Source organism: Vulpes lagopus, chromosome 10 (genome assembly GCF_018345385.1).
Source record: "Vulpes lagopus strain Blue_001 chromosome 10, ASM1834538v1, whole genome shotgun sequence".
NCBI lineage: Eukaryota > Metazoa > Chordata > Mammalia > Carnivora > Canidae > Vulpes > Vulpes lagopus.
The window spans coordinates 24,381,259-24,400,481 of NC_054833.1; the positions used below are offsets into that span (position 1 = coordinate 24,381,259).

General features: G+C 60.9%; 1 protein-coding gene and 1 long non-coding RNA gene across 2 annotated transcripts in view; one reads left to right on the plus strand and one right to left on the minus strand.

Moving 5' to 3' along the window:
- Positions 1-3,392: 3,392 nt before the first annotated feature.
- Positions 3,393-9,029, minus strand: FOXF2 (forkhead box F2). Its single transcript, XM_041772927.1, has 2 exons — positions 7,635-9,029; positions 3,393-4,289 (listed from the first exon to the last, which is right to left on the minus strand). Exons 1-2 carry the CDS (start codon positions 8,788-8,790, stop codon positions 4,123-4,125), a joined length of 1,323 nt encoding a protein of 440 aa, XP_041628861.1. The 5' UTR covers positions 8,791-9,029; the 3' UTR covers positions 3,393-4,122.
- A 136-nt stretch (positions 9,030-9,165) lies between these two features.
- The window catches only part of LOC121500822, a 79,487-nt gene continuing 69,429 nt past the window's right edge, over positions 9,166-19,223 (plus strand). Inside the window, exon 1 of the long non-coding RNA XR_005990455.1 lies at positions 9,166-9,497. This is a non-coding gene — a long non-coding RNA (uncharacterized LOC121500822). The remainder of the gene's footprint in view (positions 9,498-19,223) is intronic.

Here is a 19,223-nt window from a genome sequence, read left to right on the forward strand (position 1 = left end):
CCATCCTAAATAAGCTGGTGCCTGTTTTGAATTAATCGCCATAATGCCGAGTAATTAGGTGTATACGAATCCAGCGGACAGTTTTTCCCCTTTGGGGCGGGTGTGCTAATTCCATTCCATAGCATCCAGTGGCATGTCTATACTGTGCACCTGAAAATTTTCCCCAGAAATCAGACTTCCGGTTTCTAAGACGTAGATCAAGATCGTTCTCCTTAAATTCTCTAGATGTTGCTGCAGCAGTTCAGAAACCTCGAGCATGCACAGCTAGAGAATTCACTTACTGCCCCAGAATCCAGGCAGAAGCCAAGTAAAACAAGTACGTGGGCCTTGCAGTCAGTGTCTTGCACAGATAGTAGCTGCCTCCAAGGATGGGAGTCCAGCTTCAAAGGCTGCTTGGCGAGCTTTGGGACACGGATTCATGAGATTTTTTTTTTCCTGAGACTCTTCCTCTCCAGACCTCTCCCTCTTTCCTCTCTGTTTCTTTCCCTCCCTCCCTCCTTGGGCCCCAGGCCTTCCCACCTTCCTATTTCCTCTCTCCCTCTATCTCTCCGTCTCTCTCGTCTCTCTGCCTGGCCCATTTGTGTTTAGGAATCACTATTTCTATATACAGACATCACAGCTTCCTTTCTTTGCCTTCTCCGTGTCCCACTCTTAAAAGATTTTATAACTAATAAAAGATTTCTTTTCCTGCTTGTTCCCATCACCACCTCCTTTCATCTGGAGAATTCCAATATCATACTGTGTGTAAGCGCCTAGACTTACTGCTCTACTGAGGCAGGTAGACGTTAGTGATCCCGCCTGATTTTTCTTTGCAAACTTTACTGGAACAAAACACGAGGCCTCATTTTTGTGGACACTTTTTTCAGGTGCAGTGTTCAAAATTAGACTTTGCATTTTCCCAGGAATCAATCACAGAGGTATTTGGGTGGATAAACTGTTTTTTTTGTTTTGTTTTGTTTTGATTTTGTTTTTTTAAAAAAAAAAAACAAAAAACTTTTAGTGCAGCCCAAGTGGCTCAGCAGTTTAGCCTTGCCTTTGGCTCAGGGAGTGATCCTGGAGACCTGGGATCGAGTCCTGCGTCGGGCTCCCTGCATGGAGCCTGCTTCTCCCTCTGTCTTTCTCTCTCTCTCTCTCAAGAATAAATAAAATATTAAAAAATTAATAACAAATTAAAAATTAAAAAAAAAACCTTTAGATCTTTCCTTCACGAATTAATGGAGTGGCCTCAACACCCACCCATCTGAACCTTTATCCATTATTCGGACTGCCTTTCTAAGCCTGTAAGGTTTTCAGAGTGTGGTTCCTGGACTAGCGCCATCACCATGGCCTGGGAACTTATCAGGACTTTCGAGCCCCTCCCGGGACAGACTGAGTCAGAACCAGGGGTGGGGGGGTGGGTCCCCCTCCAAGTGGTCCTGATTCAGAGTGAAGATTGCCATTGTGCCTGTATCTGCAATGCTGATGGCAGCTCTTATATGCAACCGAGACTTTAAAAGAAGTGGAATGGGGTCAGCCTGGCTGGCTCAGTCACAGAGCATGGGACTCTTGATCTCAAGGTCATGAGGTCGAGCCCCACACTGGGCGTAGAGCTTAGTCCTCATGAAGAGAAAGATGTGAAATGAACCAAAATCAGAAAACGTGGGTCTGACCCTTGATAGCCATGACCTGCTGCACATCTGTGAGTAGGACCAACACCCCACATCGCAGGGAGGTGGAGAAGCACCCTAAGATGCATGGGCTGCCCAGCTGTTCCCCACCCCATCGCTGCGCGCCGGGGCCTGCGCCGCTAGGGGGCACGCCAGCCCTTCCAAAGCCGGCACCCCCAGAGACTCCGCGTTTCTGTCTTTGAGGTCCTGTCATTCTCTGTATAAACAAGTTACGTTCAAGTGTTTAGGATATAAATTACGACCATGCCGGCTGCCTCGGAAGGAATGTAAACACAGCACTGTGGTCGGAGCAAACTCTGAAACTGACTTCATAATTTATAGCAGGCCCTTGTGTAGCTCAGTATAAAAGCGGGGAAAAAAAGCCCTGTGTGACTGCGAATATGATAATGCAGACACAAAAATACATGTTTAAATCACTGCTTAATTTTTGGGAAATACAGAAAGGAAACCTAAGGATTAGGAAGACGGTTAAGACTTTTGAAAACAAGATGTTTTACCAACGAGACCGTCTTTGCACTTAAATTTACTCCGAGTACAAAACCCTCCTGTGTGAGATATCTGCGGAGTGGTATTACGTGCCTGGCAGCCGATGGGGGCGGGGGGAGGCCTTTTAGGGCACGAGAAACAAAGGTGAGTTTTCAGAAGCAAAAGCAAAAACACAAAACAGAATACCGGCCCTCGGCCCTCGGCCCGCGGTCGGTAGGTTGGGGAAAGGATGAGTGCGGGTTGAGAACCTTCCTGTTTCTGCTCAAATCGACTGTTGCCAGGGCTGCCCTGGATTTTGAAGGGCTGGTCAGAGGAGGGCGGGCTGCGGAGACAGCAGTCCTGCTGCCAGGTTGGCTTTAGGGTCCGTCTTTTGAACCCAGAGCTTTGGCAGCTGGGCCTGGTATCACCGACGGTTGGGGAAGCTTGGGATGTGGAGCCCAGGCCCTGCGGGGATCCCCGAAGGAGACGCCTCGGTCAAAGAGGGGAAGGGCAGAGGTGGGGGTGGGTGGGCTGCTCCTGCCAGGCAGTCTCAGCCAGGCTTTGACTTGGGGGTGGGGGCAGACAGCACCTTTGGAGGAAGGTACCCGCCTCAGTTACCCTCCCAGGCCCCACCCCCATTACCGCCCCACAGCCACCTCCCTGGGGACTCCTCAGGCTCTGACCACCGCCACCCACCACAGAACGCCATCAGCGTCCCGCAAAACTGTGAGTGGCCGAGGGGGAGCCGGTCCCCGTACTTTGGGCACCGACCCTTTGACCACCACTCAGCCCAGCCCGCGGTGGCGACTTTCCACCCTGCCCGTCACTCCCTGCCGCTGGGGAAGAGGAAGGAGCAAAAAGCAAAACCCTCCTTGGCCACAGGAAAGAGAACAAAAGGGGGCACAAAACTCGGTTTCCTCAAATCAGACTCATGCCTTCATTATCTTGCCTGGTTGGCTTTTAAGTTTCTTTCACCTTCTGGTTTTTGTTTAGCCGGAGAGAGCCAGGGCGAAGGAAAGAAAGAACAGAAAAAGTTCCTTCTTCTCTTTCTCTCCTGAGAAGACCCACAATCAGAACCTGGCCTGTGTTACTCAAGGCACAGACCCCACACCACGTCAATTATACAACTTGGAAAAAAAAAAAAGCCCAACAGTGTAGAGTTGCATTGCTGGCTGGTGGAGGAGAAGAGAACCTGGTCATCCCAGGATTGCCCGCGGAGGAAACAGATCCCTAACGCAGCTATTTGTTATATATATTTTATTGAAAAAATTTTACATCAAAATAGTTTGGCAAACTGTAAAAGTATACATAAGTGCAAATATATCCTCCTTTTAAAATACAAGCGAAGTGTGAGTATACACGAAAAATCATAAAAATATCTTTAAAATATGGTGGTAGAAAACAACCTTGTAAAAAAAAAAACGTTGTATTGTCACAATACTTGAAAACCGCTTTCTTAAACTAGACACGTTGCTTCTAAATACTTTCTTAATAATGTTCTTTGGCACCTGTGTCCAGACTCAGTGTCTGGAGAAACAGAACTCTCTTCCTCGGCTAGGCAACAAGATGAGGCTTCCTTGAAGTCTGGTGCTTAGCACTGCCTTTTGGAAAAGCACAAAAATTTTCATAGACGAAGAAAAACACACACACACAACCTGCGTTTTTCAGACCCTGATGACTGAAGGTAATGAAGATCCCAGAGTTACATGTTTATGTTTTTCACGTGGTGACTTTTTACCGGCCTGGCTAAAAAGCCGATTTCCCAGCTGGCTGACTCCGTCGGGAGCCTGCTGGTGTGGGTGTTGGGGGCCCTGCTTTGCCAGGGGCTGTCCTTCTACCGACGGGAGGCGAGTGTGCCGGCCAGCGCGGGCCCGGGCGCTCTGGCTGGGTGACGGGCGTGCTACTTACTGCTGGTGTAGCGGGCGCACGGTGCGGGGTCCACGGCCGGCCACCCTGCCCCGCAGCGGGGACAGCAGAGAGGGCCCTCCATTCACATGACGCAGGGCTTGATATCCTGGCACACGCTCTGGTGGTGGTGGTGGTGGTAGTAGGGTCCACTCGCAGACGGATGGAAAGAAGAAATGCCATTAAAGTTGAGGACAAAATCCTTTCTGTCACACACTGGGGTCGAGTGATGCTGGTATCGAGGCAGTCCCACTGAAAGAAGGAAGAAAAGAAAAACTTCAGAAACAGCCATCCGGCCGGAGGACGGGCATCACCCCTCGGGTCCTAGTGTAACTCAGGCCTCGCTGTGCCCGGGGAGGGAAGGGAGGAGCCGCCGCGCTTCTGCCTGGTGCTGCACACCTGCCAGGGCAAGCCCACCTCTGGAGGCGGCTCCAGGTGCAGCCTGGGTCCCTCCCAGGAGGGGCCGCGATCGCTGCTTGGATCCGATGCGCCGGCCCGCAGGCCCCCGGGGAGGCGCCCAGCAGAGGCCTGGCTCGGCCGGAGGCAGCACCACGGCTCCCGCGCCTGCCCCTGCTTCTCTAAGCCGCAAGGCCGGTCGGAGGGGCTGCGCACTGCGCGGGGGATACCCGTCGTGCCAGAAGGCGGTGACGGAAAGCAGTCCCTCCGCAGGGAAGTGCGGGCGGCCCGAGGTCCCGAGGTCGGGGCTCCCGTCGAGGAGCGGGGGCTGCAGGGGGCCCTGATGCCCTCCATGGCGCCCTGGGCGCAGCGGTGCGCACCCCGAGGTCGGGGCTCCCGTCGAGGAGCCAGGGTTTGCAGGGGCCCGGATGCCCTCCGTGGTGCCCTGGGCGCAGTGCTGCGCACCCCGAGGTCCCCGAGGTCGGGGCTCCCGTCGAGGAGCCGGGGCTGCAGGGGGCCCTGATGCCCTCCGTGGCGCCCTGGGCGCAGCGGTGCGCACCTTGAGGTCGGGGCTCCCGTCGAGGAGCCGGGTTTGCAGGAGCCCCGGATGCCCTCCGTGGTGCCCTGGGCGCAGCGGTGCGCACCGAGGCGCCGGGCCGCGGGTACCCCGGGCGGGCGGGCCTGCAGGGCGCAGGAAGGCTGTCCGTCGCCTGCTCGGCCGCTCCCCGCCGGGCCCCCAGCCGGACCCCCGCCGCCCACTTTTGCTTTTGCTTTCCCGGCGCCTCAGGCCGCGCAGTCCCAGCGCAGGTAGGCCCCTGCCCCGCGTGGCTCCCGGGCCCCCGCCCTGGGCCGGCCGGCGCGTCTCGGAGCGGGAGCGCGGGGACACCGGGCAGGCGGCGGCAGGGGCACCGCGGGGCTCTCCGAGGGCAGCAGCGGGTCACGCGCCCCGGGGCGCTCCAGGCCCCGCTCTCGGCCGCCCGGGCCCATCCCGCCGCAGCCCGGCCCGCGCCAGCTCCGCGGCCCAGAGCTGGTGCCCGCAGGGCCCCCGAGGCCGCCGCCAGCTGTTAGGGGACCAAGGGGACAAAGTCCCTCGGGCCTGAGCGAGGGGCGCGGGGCCTCCCCGGGCACGGGGCTTGGCCGCCCTTTCGGGAGCGGGACGCGGCAGCCCGCGAGGCTGTGCGGGGAGGGAGGCGGCTCCTGCAGCCTCGGCCGGCCTCGGGCCTGCTCGGCCTGCGCGCTCCTCCCGGGGCCTGAGCGTTCCCCCCGGGGCCAGACGCGCTCCCGGCCGCGGACCCCAGGGCGGCGCGCTCCTCCACGCCCGCGGGCGCCCGCACCCAGCCCGCTCCAGCTCAGCCCCCACCTCTCACTCGCCGGGGATGCTGACCAGGACCGGGGAAGGAGGGGCAGAGCCGCCCGGTGGTGCTCGGCGTCAGTCAAGGCCTCCCCGGCGTCCCCAGGCTCTGCCCAAAGGTGCCCCAGTCAAGGCCTCTCTGCGTCCCCAGGCTCTGCCCAAAGGTGCCCCAATTAAGGCCTCTCCAGTGTCCCTAGGCTCTGCCCAAGGGTGCCCCAATTAAGGCCTCCCCAGCGTCCCCAGGCTCTGCCCAAAGGTGCCCAGGTCAAGGCCGCCCTGGCATCCCCAGACTCTGCTCAAAGGCCCCGGGAAGGCCGCTGCGGGAGCTGGGCTTGCTGGGCTCCACCGTTTTGGTTCTCCCAAGCGTCCCGTTTCTGGATTCCCGCATTTCAGGGACTTGTGGGTGCACCCGGGTGTGTTGGGTGGGGCAAGGGAGGCCTCAAAGAAGAACCACAAGTCTCTTTCCCGCGAGCTCTTTTGTTTTTAATTTTTAGGGTATGGTTTCAGGGCAGCTTCAAAACCTCAGAGTCTGGGTTCAAACTGCGTGGAGCACGCCCGGAGAGGGGGAACGGGGAATGGGGAACACCAGGAGGGCCACGGGCAGGGCGGGGGAGAGGGGCTCTGGGCGGCAGAGTGGGGGGAGTGGGCACTGCCTGGGCTGAGCGGTGATTGACAGCCAGTCCCAGGGGATTAAAAAAAATGAGAGGGAAAGGTCATCTGTATTGGTTACTTGTTGAAATTCCCATAAAAATTGAACAAGACTCTGCTCTCAGTGGGTTAAGTCAGGCTAAAATCCTCTCCGGTGTGGTCCTGCCGAGACTGTCTTTGTTTAGTTAACCTCTGAGACCCGCATTTAAAAGGCCTATTTGGGAAATTTCACCGGCCAGGGAACCAACATCTTTTGCCCATTTCTGGGCTTCCCGCCTCCCCTGAAGCTCTTGCCCAAACGCTGATTCCCGAACCTCCCATGTCCGCATCGTCCCGTGAGCCTTTTGCAACTGAGGCAGGAGGTGAGCCTGAGCTAGAGCGGCAGCATCTGAGAGGCAGGTTAGCCTGATTTTAACGCGCGGCCTGTGGGTGCTTCCCAGAGAGGTTCCCTACATCCGAGGGAGTTGATCTCCACCGTCGGAAAAACCTGGCTAAATATTCAAATTCCCTCCTCCACCCCGCCTGTCCCCTCCCACCTTTCATCGCCTTTGGCAAGTCAATAAATTCTCACAATCTCCGACCAACACGGTTTACACCAGCAACGCCAGTGAGGTCCAAGAGGCCAGCACTTCTCAGGGGAGCCCCACGGTGGGCCTCAGATCCTCGATCCTCGTGGCCTAGCTCGCACTGCACTGCTGCCATCAAGGCAGGTCGGCGGAGCTGGGAGGCCAGGGGCTCCCCAGAAGGCTGGTGCCCCTCTCCGCTGCTAACACCTCCCTCCCGTGCAAGAACCTGGGTCACCCACCCCCCCGCCCCGCGCAATCTGCTTTCTGCTCTGCTTCTCCCTCATTTCCCCTCCTGGCGACGGTTGCCCAGTTGCAACCGTTCTGCACCCGCAGCCTCGCCGTGCAGGACGCGACCCTTCGGGACGTTTGCTTTGGGAGCAAAGCACAGCAAAAGCAACTAAACACACACACACAGGCGCGCAATGGGGAGCAGACGGCCCGCCCCCCCCCACCCCGCCGCCCCAGGCCACATGCCTTCGCCCCAAGCTGGCCCCGGCGCGCGGGGACCTCCGGGGAGCGCACCCCGGGAGCGCAGGAGCGCGGGCCACTGGCGCGCGTCCCACCGGTGCGCGCCCCCAGCCCCAGCCTCCGGCCCGGGCCAGGCGCGCGGAGGGGGCGCAGGGCCGCGTGCGTTACCTGGCAGGTCGTCTCGGGCGTTCTGGTGCAGGTAGCTCTGCTCCAGCGAGTAGGACGACACGCTCGCGTGCAGGCCGGCGGGGGCCGCGGGGCTGGCGCCGGGCGGCAGCGCGGGCGGCTGCTTGAGGTACGGCGAGGCGCCGGGCGAGCTCCAGTGCGCCGCGGGGCTGGTGTAGGGCGAGGGGCACTCGATGGCGCTCGCCACGGCCGGGGACGAGGGCACCGGGCTGCTGCTGCTGTCCGCGCCGTAGTCCCCGCCGCCGCCGCCGCCGCCGCCGCCGGGCCCCGCGGGCACCGGGCAGCTGGCCATGTAGGTGGAGCCCGGGCTGGGCGACATGTGCGGGACGTGGTGGTGGTGGTGGTGGTGCGGGTGCGCGTGCGGGTGCGCGTGCGGGTGCGCGTGGCCCGGGGCGCCGGCGCCCGCGTCGTAGCCCGCGGGCATCATGTCGAGGCCGCCGTAGCCGCCCTGCGCCGGGCACGCGAGCGGCGCGGCCGGGGGCGCCTGGAAGTCGAAGCCCTGCGGCAGCAGCGACGCCCCGAAGCCCAGGCCGCCGACCACGCGGTGGTACACGGGCTTGAGCGCCTGGCACTTCCTCCTGAAGCCGCGCGGCCGGCGGCGGAACGAGCCCTCCTCGAACATGAACTCGCTGGCCGGGTCGATGGTCCAGTAGTGGCCCTTGCCGGGCCGCCCGAGCCCCTTGGGCAGCTTGATGAAGCACTCGTTGAGCGAGAGGTTGTGGCGCACCGAGTTCTTCCAGCCCTGGTAGGCGCCGCGGAAGAAGGGGAAGCGCGCCTGCAGGAACTGGTAGATCTCGCTGAGCGTCAGGCGCTTGCTGGGCGAGCTCTGGATGGCCATGACGATGAGCGCGATGTACGAGTAGGGCGGCTTCTCGGGCCGCCGCAGCCCCGAGCTCGCCTTCCGGGCCGGGCCCCCCGCGCCGCCCGCGCCCCCCGCGCCCCCCGCGCCCTTGCAGGAGGCGCCGGCCGCGCTGGCGGCGGCGGCGGCGGCGGGCGCGCAGGAGGCGGAGGACGCGGGCGGCGGGGCGGCCTCCAGGGCGGCGGCGGGCGGGCTCCGCAGGGCGGCCTGGAGCGCGCCGGGGCCCGGGCTGCACGCGCGGCGGAGCGGGGCCGGCGGCGGCGCGCCCTCGGAGCTCATCTGGGGGCGGCGCGCGAGGCCGGGCGCGCGGAAGCCGGGGCTGCGCGGCCTCGCTCGGCGCCGCTGGGGCTCCGCTGCGGCTCCCGGGGGCGGCGGGCCGGGGGCAGCGCCCCGAGCATCCCTCCCGCGCGCCGCGGGCCGCGGAGCCGCGGAGCCGGGCCGGCCGGGCGGCGAGCGGGGCCGCGGCGGGGACGAGCCCGACGTCTCCCTGCAGGAGCGCTCCTCGCTCTGTCTCTCGGACTTCCTCCCGCCCTCCCTCCCTCCCTCGGAGCCTCCGCTCCCTCCCTCCACCCCCACCGCGCCCTGCCCCCTCCGCGCCGCGCGCCGCCCCGGGGAGGGCGCGGGGCCGCGGCGCTCCTCCCCCCTCCGGGCCGCCGGCGGGCTCCTGCGGCTCTTATCTCGCCCGCGCGCGCGCCCCCCCTCTCCAGGGGCCCCCGGGCCTCCCGGCTCCGCCCGGGGCCCCGGCCCCGCTCGCCTCCCCACCCGCCTGCGGACGCGGGAGCGCAGCCGGCCCACGCCTGCCCGGCACGACCCGCATCCCCGGCGGCCCCCCGCGCGCGCCCCTCCCCGGGGACCCTGCGCCCCGCTCCTCCCTGCGCGTCCGGGGCCCACGCGGCTGGGCCGCCCGGCCTGCTCCGCTGCCCCCGCCCCTGTGCCCGCACCGACACTTAGGACGGCCCTGCGCGCCCGGGGCCCCGCGCCCGAAGGTAAAGTGTAACCGCCTCTCCTTCCCACAGGGCCCGGGAGCTCCGCGGCGCGCCCCGCGCGGCCCCAGCCGAGCCGCAGCCCGACAGCTGCGCACCCGGGAGCACCCCCGGGCCGGGGAGCAGGGGGGGCGGGCAGGGGGAGGCAGGCAGAGCCACCCGGCCGAGGTTTAGAGACCCTGGAAACACAGTCGAATGGGACGGATTCGCGTTCGCGTCGGTTTCCACTTGGTGTTTTGTAAGGAAAGGAAAAGGACAAAAAAATGCAGGAAGGGGAGCTGCCAGGGCTGAAGGAGAGCGGGAGGACTGAGACAGCGGTCGGGTGTTGGTGTTCAGTCCCCAAGGGGTGGGTGTGTAACTGTCCCCAGGCTTAGGTCCCCCTGCCCCCCGCTCGGGTGTGGTCCCGCTGTGCGGATCTACCTTAGGCGGGAGAACACTCCACCCGGTGCTGCTGATTCCTCCCCGAGTGAGAGAGGATGTGCCCTCCGGAGGAATCACTTCCAATGAGACCCGACAGTTAGTTATTGGATTACACGTGCGAGGAAATGTACTCTGACCGGGGACAGGGGCTGGAAGAGGGAGGAGGAGGGCCTGAGGCCTGGGAGCGGGCCGGGCCACACAGGGGCTGGTGCAGGAGGCCCACAGGGGACCCGAAGGGAGGCTGCGCTGCGCGTCTACTCTGATGGGACTAAGGTGCAACTGTGTGGGCTGGGAAGCCTGGGGGAGCAGTGGGAGGGGGGGAGCAAGAGGATCTGAGGTCCGTAGGGGATCCAGAGAAAGGCCAGCTCCAGAAGAGCCTTGCAACGGAACCAAGGCAGGGTTTGGGGGCAATGGCACTAGCTCTCTGTGCCCCTGGAGGTATCACATGGAGTATCTGCTCCCGGCTGAGTGTGCTGGGGAGCCTGTGGAAGCCCAGGGAGAGGGAGGAGTGGGAAGGGGGAGGCTGGGGGCTGGGCTGGGGCTGGCCCCAGACAGTGACCTGAAGTTGAGTGGAAGCAGGCTTTTTCCATCAAACCCTGCCTGGATACCACACACAGAGACCGAGTGTCAGTTTACTGCCCTGAGCCGGGCTCCTTTTCCCTAAGCTCCACAGTAATTAGACAAAGAAAACCTAAATTAGCTGAACAGGCGTCGACAGCTTCCTCCAGAGCACCCCTGGTACCTACATGGGAATGTGTCCGAAAATGGCTTGATTGTAGCCCAGAGTCAGCTAAGAAAACACGGCCAAAATGAACTCAGTTTACCGCTCATTTCCAATAGAAAAAAGAAACAAGTCAGTCTTTTCCGGATGGGATGTTTTGATTGAGTTGGGGTAGGGGCGTTTGCAGTTGCTTCTAACTTCTAACAATTTCTTTCTGAGTGACTTGGGGATGGGTCCCCATTTAGTTCAGGTTTTTTTTTTTTTCCTCTTACCCCCTTTGGTCATTTTACATGGGATGATTTAACTGTAAATAAGTAAATATAGGAGTATATAGAGTGGGCTCCCTAAAATCAGTGCTTGGGTTGTCTGAAAAAAAAAAACTAAATCCAATAGAAGTTGCAGTGAGGAGGACAGATAGTAACTAAAAGGAGCCCCACCAACAGAGCCGTGTGTGTGTGTGTGTGTGTGTGTGTGTGTGTGTGTGTGTCTGTTTAGAGGGAAGAAAATTGGCCCAGGTGGAAGCATAAGGAAAAGGAAAGCAGTCGTCTCATTTGTAGGTGAGGGTTGGTGGACAGATTTTTGGAAAATACAGCAAGCAAGTAAATATCCTTGTCACTGAAGTGTCCTGATGGTCCACACGTAGGAGTTCTATGTACATCGAATCCCAGGCCTCAAAAGTTTTTTTAGGACCCAGAGACTGAAGACTGAAAAGCACCAACCCTAAAATGCAAGGAAGGTTAGAATATCGGAGATTTTTAACGGCTCCCTTCCCTATCCAACCCAAGTGACAGCAGTATCCATTTCACCTACACTCTTCAAACGTGCCAGAAATCCCACCTGTAGTCTGCTGGGGGTCCCAGGAGGCTAGACATCCCAAGAAGGCAGTAGGGGTCGGGTCTTAGCTCCAGCCAGCAGCAGTTCTGTGGCCCTGAAAACTTTTTCTCTCTGCAGGGGTCTGAACACTACCCTGCACTCCACAAAAATATGGAGGTGAAATGACAGTTATCTGGGCAGGAAGAGGCCCCCCCATATCAAGTTCTTTCTTGGAGACCCCATTCTTGCCTGTTGGAAGTCCCTCTGACACAGACCCCCTAGGTCTAGAAATACTAAACCTCTGCATTTGTTCCTTACAGACTTCAGAGCTACAAGACTTTCCGCTCCTATCATGTCACCACCACGTGCTCTGAAAACAGTTATCTCCCCTTAGCCAGAGGAAGCCGGCTCGGGGAGGACGAGAGGGCTGGCAAGTCACACCTGGGGAGGTGACAAAGCTGGCTGCCCTGGGGGGCCTGGGATGCCACACCAGGGACGCTGCCCCTCCCCGTAACTCTGCGTCAGTTGTGATCTGTCCAGGTCTTCCGGGCAGGGGACTTCTGCGGTAACAGACTGTGTCAAGTGCTTCGCCCCTGCTCCCCCCCCCAAATATAGGAATTTCTGTTTAGGAGACAGTTTAAAAGGAAAGTTGTCTCGGAAACAGTCTTGCTTAGGACCGTTCCCTCTCTCCGAGGTCCTTTCTTAGGATGGGGAGCCCTTCCCCGACTGGCTGTCATTGCTTTCTAAACGACAAAAAACCCTGATTTGTTTTTTCTCACTGGAAGGCAAGGTGTGGTTCGTTAAAATGAAGGTAGAGGCGCGCAGGCTGCTCCTTGCCTCGCCAGAAGCGCGCAGCGTGGGGGGCAACCGGCCCCCCCCCCCCCACCCCCGCTCCGGCGCAGCGGAATGTAAACCTCGGGAAGATTCGGTTTCTCCGATTTTGTTTTGTAATCGGCGTTTTATTCTAGGAAATCTCTTCGTTATTGCGGTCGAAGCTTGATGCTCTTAGCATACTTCTCTGCTTCGCGGGTTCGATATGGACAGGCGCAGAGTAAACCAGGCGCAGACGAACCCGGTCCCCGCGCATCCCTCCCGCGCGCATCCCTCCCACCCCCCCCCCAGATGACCGCCGCCGGCCCCCCTGCCCTGGCTGCAAAACCCGCGTGTCGAGGACTCTCGGCTCCCGTGAGGCCTTCCTAGGAGGGGAGCGTCGGCATGTCTGGGGACCAAGGGCGGCCTGGAGCCTGCGCTCCCGGAGGCCCCTCAAACCACTTCAACTTCTGATGGAAAATCTGGCCGGCAGCGGGGAGGCCGGGAGAGAGGCCAGGGGGGATATCACATCCTTGCCGGTGTCTGCTCTTCCTCCTCTGCCCAGAAATCCCCCCGACCTTCGGGTCTGAACACCAGCCCCCCTGACTCCAAGTGTGTATTTGGATAGATTTTTCCGCTCCCCACATACACGCCTGTCCCGGGCAGGGCTCTCTTCGCAGCCACCCTCCCGAGGAGGCTCCTCCTGGCCGGGGCCTGGCGCTGGGTATGACTGGGTGCCTCGCTAGGCCTGCCCGGAGGTGCTTGGAGCAAGGAAGAAGGGATCCAGTCCTGCAGAGCCCCGCGTAGAGCCTGCGCCTCCACCTACTTCTGCAGGTCGTTGCCGACCTCCTTGCCCTTGGTGCCCTGCGGGCGGGAGATGCGACTTTGGGATGCTCCTGGGAACAAGGCCGTGTGCCCGCAGGCCCTGCCCCGGTGCGGGCCTAGAGGTGCGGTGCCCCAGGCAGGCCACCGACCTCTTGCATCCACAGCCTGCCGCCTTTATGGGTGGGACTTGCAAGAGGGGCTCCGTGCCGCGGATGGCATTGCTCCTAAAAGGCGGCCCTGATGCCTGTGCTGGAAAAGACTGCGAGTGCGTTCCCCAAGGGGCAGGAATGGGTGGGCTCCTGGCAGCACAGTAAATGGGGAAAGACTGTACCCCACATTCCCACCCTTGGGAGAAAAGAGGCAGAAATAAACGTGGGCTGCTGGTGCCCCTCCGCGCATTGATTTGGCACCCACTCCTGCTGCTGGGAGGGAAGCCCCCCTCCCTCCCATGACATAGAAACCGGTGGAACCGGGGCAGGAGCTCGGCCTCTTCCCCTGCACCCACCCCGGTTGCCTGGGAGGCCTCGCCCACTGCTTCTGCCCATCTACCCAGGCCCTGGAGGAGAGGGTCCGGCTGGAGCTGCGGGCCCACTGGGGCGGCGCCCTTGGGCTGGGAGGGCTTAGCTCGGGGCCTAGCAGAAGAGGGTGCGCCCCAGGCTGGCAGGTTGCACCAGCCAGACGTGCCCTGAACGCCTCCCCCACACCCCCCGACGGAGGAACGACTGGGATGGGCCCTCTTGGGTCCACGGGCCGGGGGCACCCTGGAGCTCCCAACCCAGACGGGGTCGGCTTCCTCTCCTTTCCGCTCACCCTCCCTTCCCCTCAAATAAGTAACCCGGAGGGCCGCGAGCCCCGTGGGGCGCAGGGCCTTGTGCGTGGAGCCGGGAGGGATGGACTTCCTGGAGCATCAAAACTCCCCTCCTGTCCTCCCTGCTGGGCTCAGGATATGGGGCGCTTGCTTCTCTTCAGAAAAGGAAACGTAGCTCTTCCAAAAATATAAATCAGCGCTGACGTCCAAATATTTCTTTTGTCCTCCAGCATCCTCTGTGAGGATAAATAAAACGTGCTCGGCGCCCGGAGCTCGACTGGGGACCTCGGGCGCCCAGACGCCGCCTTGGAGGAGCTACTTTTCGGGAGCCCTCCCTCTCAGCCTCTCATCCGTCCCCCAGCACCCCCCCAGCACTCCTCCAGGCCTGCAGGCGGTCTGTGCTCTGGGAGGCGACAGGACCCTGGGTCGGGACTGGGGCAGCTCTGGGCCACGGAGGGCGAAGGGCCCCCAAGGCTGTCGTGAGGGGGCAGCCAGTGGTTCTTGGTGCTGGGGCAGGGGAGGGGACCCTGTGAGCAGGGCAGGCCTCGGCTCTCGGGGCCAGCGGAGTCCACCCGCCGTCCTCCAAAGAGGCCCAGAAGCCGCCTCTGCAAGCTGGCCTTGCTGGAGGTCTCCTCTTCCCAAGGAGCTAGCCGCCAGGTTCCCCACGGGCGTCCCCAACCCCAGGACGCCTCCTCTTAGAGGGGACCCCAGAGGAGCCCGTGCATGGGGCCTCCACGACGCTGCATGGGGTATCTCGGGAGACTGCTGCCCAGGACAAAGAATGGGGCTTTTCAGCGTCAGAGGCTGTGGCCTGTCCTTGGCCTGGTCCAAGTGTTGACCTCTGGAGCCCCTCGGGATGGCTTGGGCTGCGTCCTCTGCCCGGCGCCTCCACGTCCCTCCGCCCTGCAGTTTGGGAGACGGACTGATGGATTCTCGCAGGGGCCTGGAGAAGGCTGTAGCAGCAGGAGGGCCGCTGGCGCCTCTGCGCCCCTGCTTCCCCTCCTGCTCCCCTGACCCCCGGGATGGGGAGCCCACCAGCCTTTCTCCTGCCCTCCAGTGAATCCCCCGCGGCCTCCAAGCCTAAAGTGCTTCCGTGGCGGGGATCCAGGCAAGAAGCAAGCCCCACCTGCCCGGCCGCTGACCTGCGCCCTTCCCCGCCGCCCTTCCCCTGGGCGAGCTCCCTCCCGGCCCCGCTTCCTCGGGCTGCGCGGTGGGGGCCGCGCCCGGCCACCCCTCGCCTCTCCAGGGGGGTCTTTATTGATGAGCTGCCTCCAGGCGCCCCGCCCAGGGCGTCCCAGAAGGGTTTAGACAATCCATCACCCACCACTTCAGGAATGCTTCCTCCCTTTCAAACACCATCGGCGCACACCAGGCGGGCCGGGCGGGAGGGGCGCGCCCTGGAGAAGAAAGCAGCCGGACGGCCCGCGTCAGGCCATCCCGCAGCCCCTCGGAATCAGGGACTCGCGCCAGGAACCTCTGCGGATGCTGAGCGCGGCCCGCGTGGCCGCGTCCTCCGCCCTGCGCTTGGACTCCCTGCAGGACCCCGGCCCCCGGCCTGCCCGCCGGCTGGTGCGTGCGGGGGAGCCAGCGGCCTCGCCCCGGCCGGCGGGACTTGCAGTCGGGGGCTCCGGGGAAGGCCGCGCGCGCAGCCGGGGACCCCGACCTCGCCCGCCCTGCTCCCGGGCCCGCGCCCAGAGGCCCGACTCCCTCCCGCTTCCGCTGGGTGGCGCCCGGCTCTCGGGAATCGCAGGCCGCCCGCAGCCCCGCCCGCCCCCGCTCCACCTGTCGGAGGTTCCTGACGCCGCCGCCGGCCCGCACCGCAGCCCTGCACCCTGCAGCCCTGCAGTCCTGCAACCCCGCAGCCCCGCAGCCCTGCAACCCCGCAGCCCCGCAGCCCTGCAGCCCCGCAGCTCTGAGGTCCCGCAGCTCCTCAGCCTGCAACCCCGCAACCCTGCAACCCCGCAGCCCCGCAGCCCTGCACCCCGCAGCTCCGCTAACCCCGCAGTCCCGCATCTCAGCATCCCAGCATCCCCACAGCCCTGAAGTCCCGCAGCTACGCTGCCCCGCAGCCCCGCAGCTCAGCAACCCTGCAGCCCCGAGGCCCCGCAGCTCAGCAGCTCTACAGCCCTGCAGCCCCACAGCTAAGCAGCCCCACAGCTCAGCATCTCAGCAGCCCTGCAGCTCTGCAGCTCAACAGCCCCGCAGCCCTGCAGCTCAACAGCCCCACAGTTCAGCAGCCCCGCAGCCCTGCAGCCCCGCAACCCCGCTAACCCCGCAGCCCTGCACCCCGCAGTCCCGCATCTCAGCAGCCCAGCAGCCCCGCAGCCCTGAGGTCCCGCAGCTAAACAACCCAGCAGCCCCATAGCTCAGCATCTCAGCAGCCCCACAGCCCTGCAGCCCTGCAGCTAAGCAGCCTCGTAGCTCAGCATCTCAGCAGCCCCGCGGCCCTGCAGCCCCGCAGCTCAACAGCCCCGCAGCTCAGCAGCCCCTAGGCCCCGCAGCCCCGCGGCCCACACCCCCAGGTTCTTTCAGAAATTATCGCTTACCCGGTACTGGGCACTCGGTCGGCCACCTGAGGGGCACACTGTGCTGTTCCCATCCCCCACCCGTCAACACTTAAGAAAACAAGGCGCACACTGGGCGCTCCTCTATTGCAGGGCGCGCTCTCCCTTGCAAACAGGCTAACACTGCTCCGAAGAAATTCAGAACTCAGTTCAGTTATTGTGATTTTTCGAAGCAAGGGACAGAGGGGGGGCGTCTTCATGGGTGAGTTCCCACGCGGCGCTCTCGGGAGGGGTGCTGGGGAGCAGCCGAGTGTGGAAGCCGGTTCCCAGGGGGGTGCAGCAAGGTGCCCGGAGAAAGCGCTCTCCTGGCCGCAGACAGGCTCCTAGACCTCTGGCTCGCCTTCAGCTCCAGCGCTGCAGGACCACAACCTTTCGCTTTTGTTATTTCTCACTGCTTTTGACTGAAGGAAGCCAAGCCGCTTCCTAAATTTGTGCTCGTGAAAGTCTGCAAAATAAAGAGAACTTTGGAGGTCCTTTTAGGGAAGGCTGCATAGGAGGGGAAGGGGATGAGCAGGGCAGGGGTGGACTTGGGTTGAGAAGGCCAGAGGCACTAGATTGGGAACCTGAGACCAAGTCAACCACTGGCCTTCCTCTGCCCTATGGTATCAGAAAGAACAGGGTTTTCTTTGTTGTTTGTTTTTTTCTTTTAGGAAATATGGCATTCTGCAACTGTAACTGACTTGTATTTTAAGGACTCTAAAAATTAGATTTATTGAGACATAATTTCTATACAATAAAGCACACCCATTTATATGAAAAAAGTTGGGGTCTTCTTTTTCTCTTTATATTTTTATCATGAAAAGTTTCATAGTACAGAGAAGTTATACAGTAAGCCTCCTCTTCAATACCCCTCACCTGCATTTAACAATGATCAAGATTTTGCCATCCTTGCTCCATTTTTATTTTCTTTTTCTATTTTCATCTCTTGCTGAAATATTTTAGGGCAAATCTAGACATTGTGCTTTAAGAGTGCAACTTATTACTCCTTAACACACCCACCAGCTCTAGCCCTCTCATACCTAAAATGACATTTTGGTGCAGACAAGCACAATTCCTTGGGGAGATTTGAAATGGGGCAGGAACATTGTCCTGGATGTGTATCTTACAAACAGAACCCTCCATCCTGCTACTCTGTCCACTCAAGTGACTTGCAGCCCTAAATATCTCGGCTTTCTCCTGGCTGCTGGAACTGCCAAGAAGTTGACAAACTCTCCCTCCTGCAGTCTCGCTGGGGCTGGGTGTGTGCTTTAGCAGTAAGCTGTGAAAAGGGGTGCAGCCATTCATTCGTTCAGCGGCCAGAGTTAACCCTACACTGTCTCCATCCATGCACATCAGGTCACGCTTGCAGTATTTAATTTATTGCAAAATCACACGTGGCCTTTGAATATATCTGTTCCTCTGTATGTGTGTGTATGTTTATCCATGTGGGCCATGTAGTAGTTTCTGAGTCGTTTACTCAGATAGTGACTAGCGAGGGAAGAGTTTTTCATACTTTTTGGAAGGGCCCGTGAGAAGGTTTTGGACTCTCCTGGAGGACAAAAGAGGTCCTGAGAGGTGGACCAGGTGGCATTGGTTTGCCTGTATCTCCAACCTCCAGTCCACACACTAAGACTTTGTACAAAGATTTCAGAAATATTTCCTATAGATTTTTTTCTGCCCCCCCCCCCAAGTAATACGTGTTAGCTTTGTTCTTAGCATTTCCCTCACCCTCAGGGCAACCCTAAGCAGATGATCGTGGTGTGGAGATCTTAGTAGCCTCAGATTTTGACAATTGCACAATTGCACCTGGTCCTGATGACCTTGAGTAAGTCTTAAAGGTTCAATTCCTACTTTTTTTTTTTTTTTTTGGTAAAATGGAAATAATATTAAAAATTTAAAAAAAATGCCTCCCCTTGCGATGATCATAAAGATGAAATGAAACTTGCAGAAGCACTAACACTGTGACCTCTACACTTGTATCCTGTTCTTTCTTGTTGGCCCAATGCAGCAAAAGCACCGTTTGGTTTTAAGGTACTTCTGTAAGTTTTATGCGGACTTGGGACCTTTCCTTCCGCGGGCAATCTTTTCAATGCTTGTTTGGCTTTGTCCCTAATAAGGAAATGATGGTGGGCCCATTGCCTACAGGTTCAAGTCTGCAACCCTCTGCGGGCTGGGGGCTCGGGTCTGGGGCAGGCACAGGCTGCGGGGGGCGCTGGGTGGCTCCGCAGGAAGGGAGAGTAATGCGGGGGTGGGGAGGTGGGGGGCCGCTTCCGGGAGGGTAGATCGCGCAGCTGCTGTGGGCATCCGACTGGTTCGCAGCACCCGGGCCTGGACGCACGCCCTGCAGTGCGGTGGGTCAAGGCCGGGTGGTCGAAGCCCGGCTCGGTGACCAGGCGCGGGGTGCGTGCGCGGTCCAGGCCCTGCGGGGTAGGGGCCACAGCCTGGGGCCCAGCGCCCGGCCGACCCCGTTAGGCCAGCGGATGGTTGACTCACCGGGGGATCGGGCCACCGACAGCTGATTTGCACTGGAAACCTGCGCGATCCCATATGGGAAAAGCAGGAACGTGCGGAGGAGACACTTGCCTGCCCGCTGCTGCTTGAGCTGCAAAGGCGCCTCGGACCTGGGCCGCCGCAGAGCAGCCCCCGCCGCCTGCTTGCTTTGGGTGGAGATTCCCTGGGCCTGTGCAACAGGCTTGCGGGACGCGGGGAGGCGGCCAGGGGGTCCCCAGCTCTCCCTTGGCCCCAGGCCGCAGGGCCAGGGCGCGGCACCCCGCTCCGCCCCGCGGGGC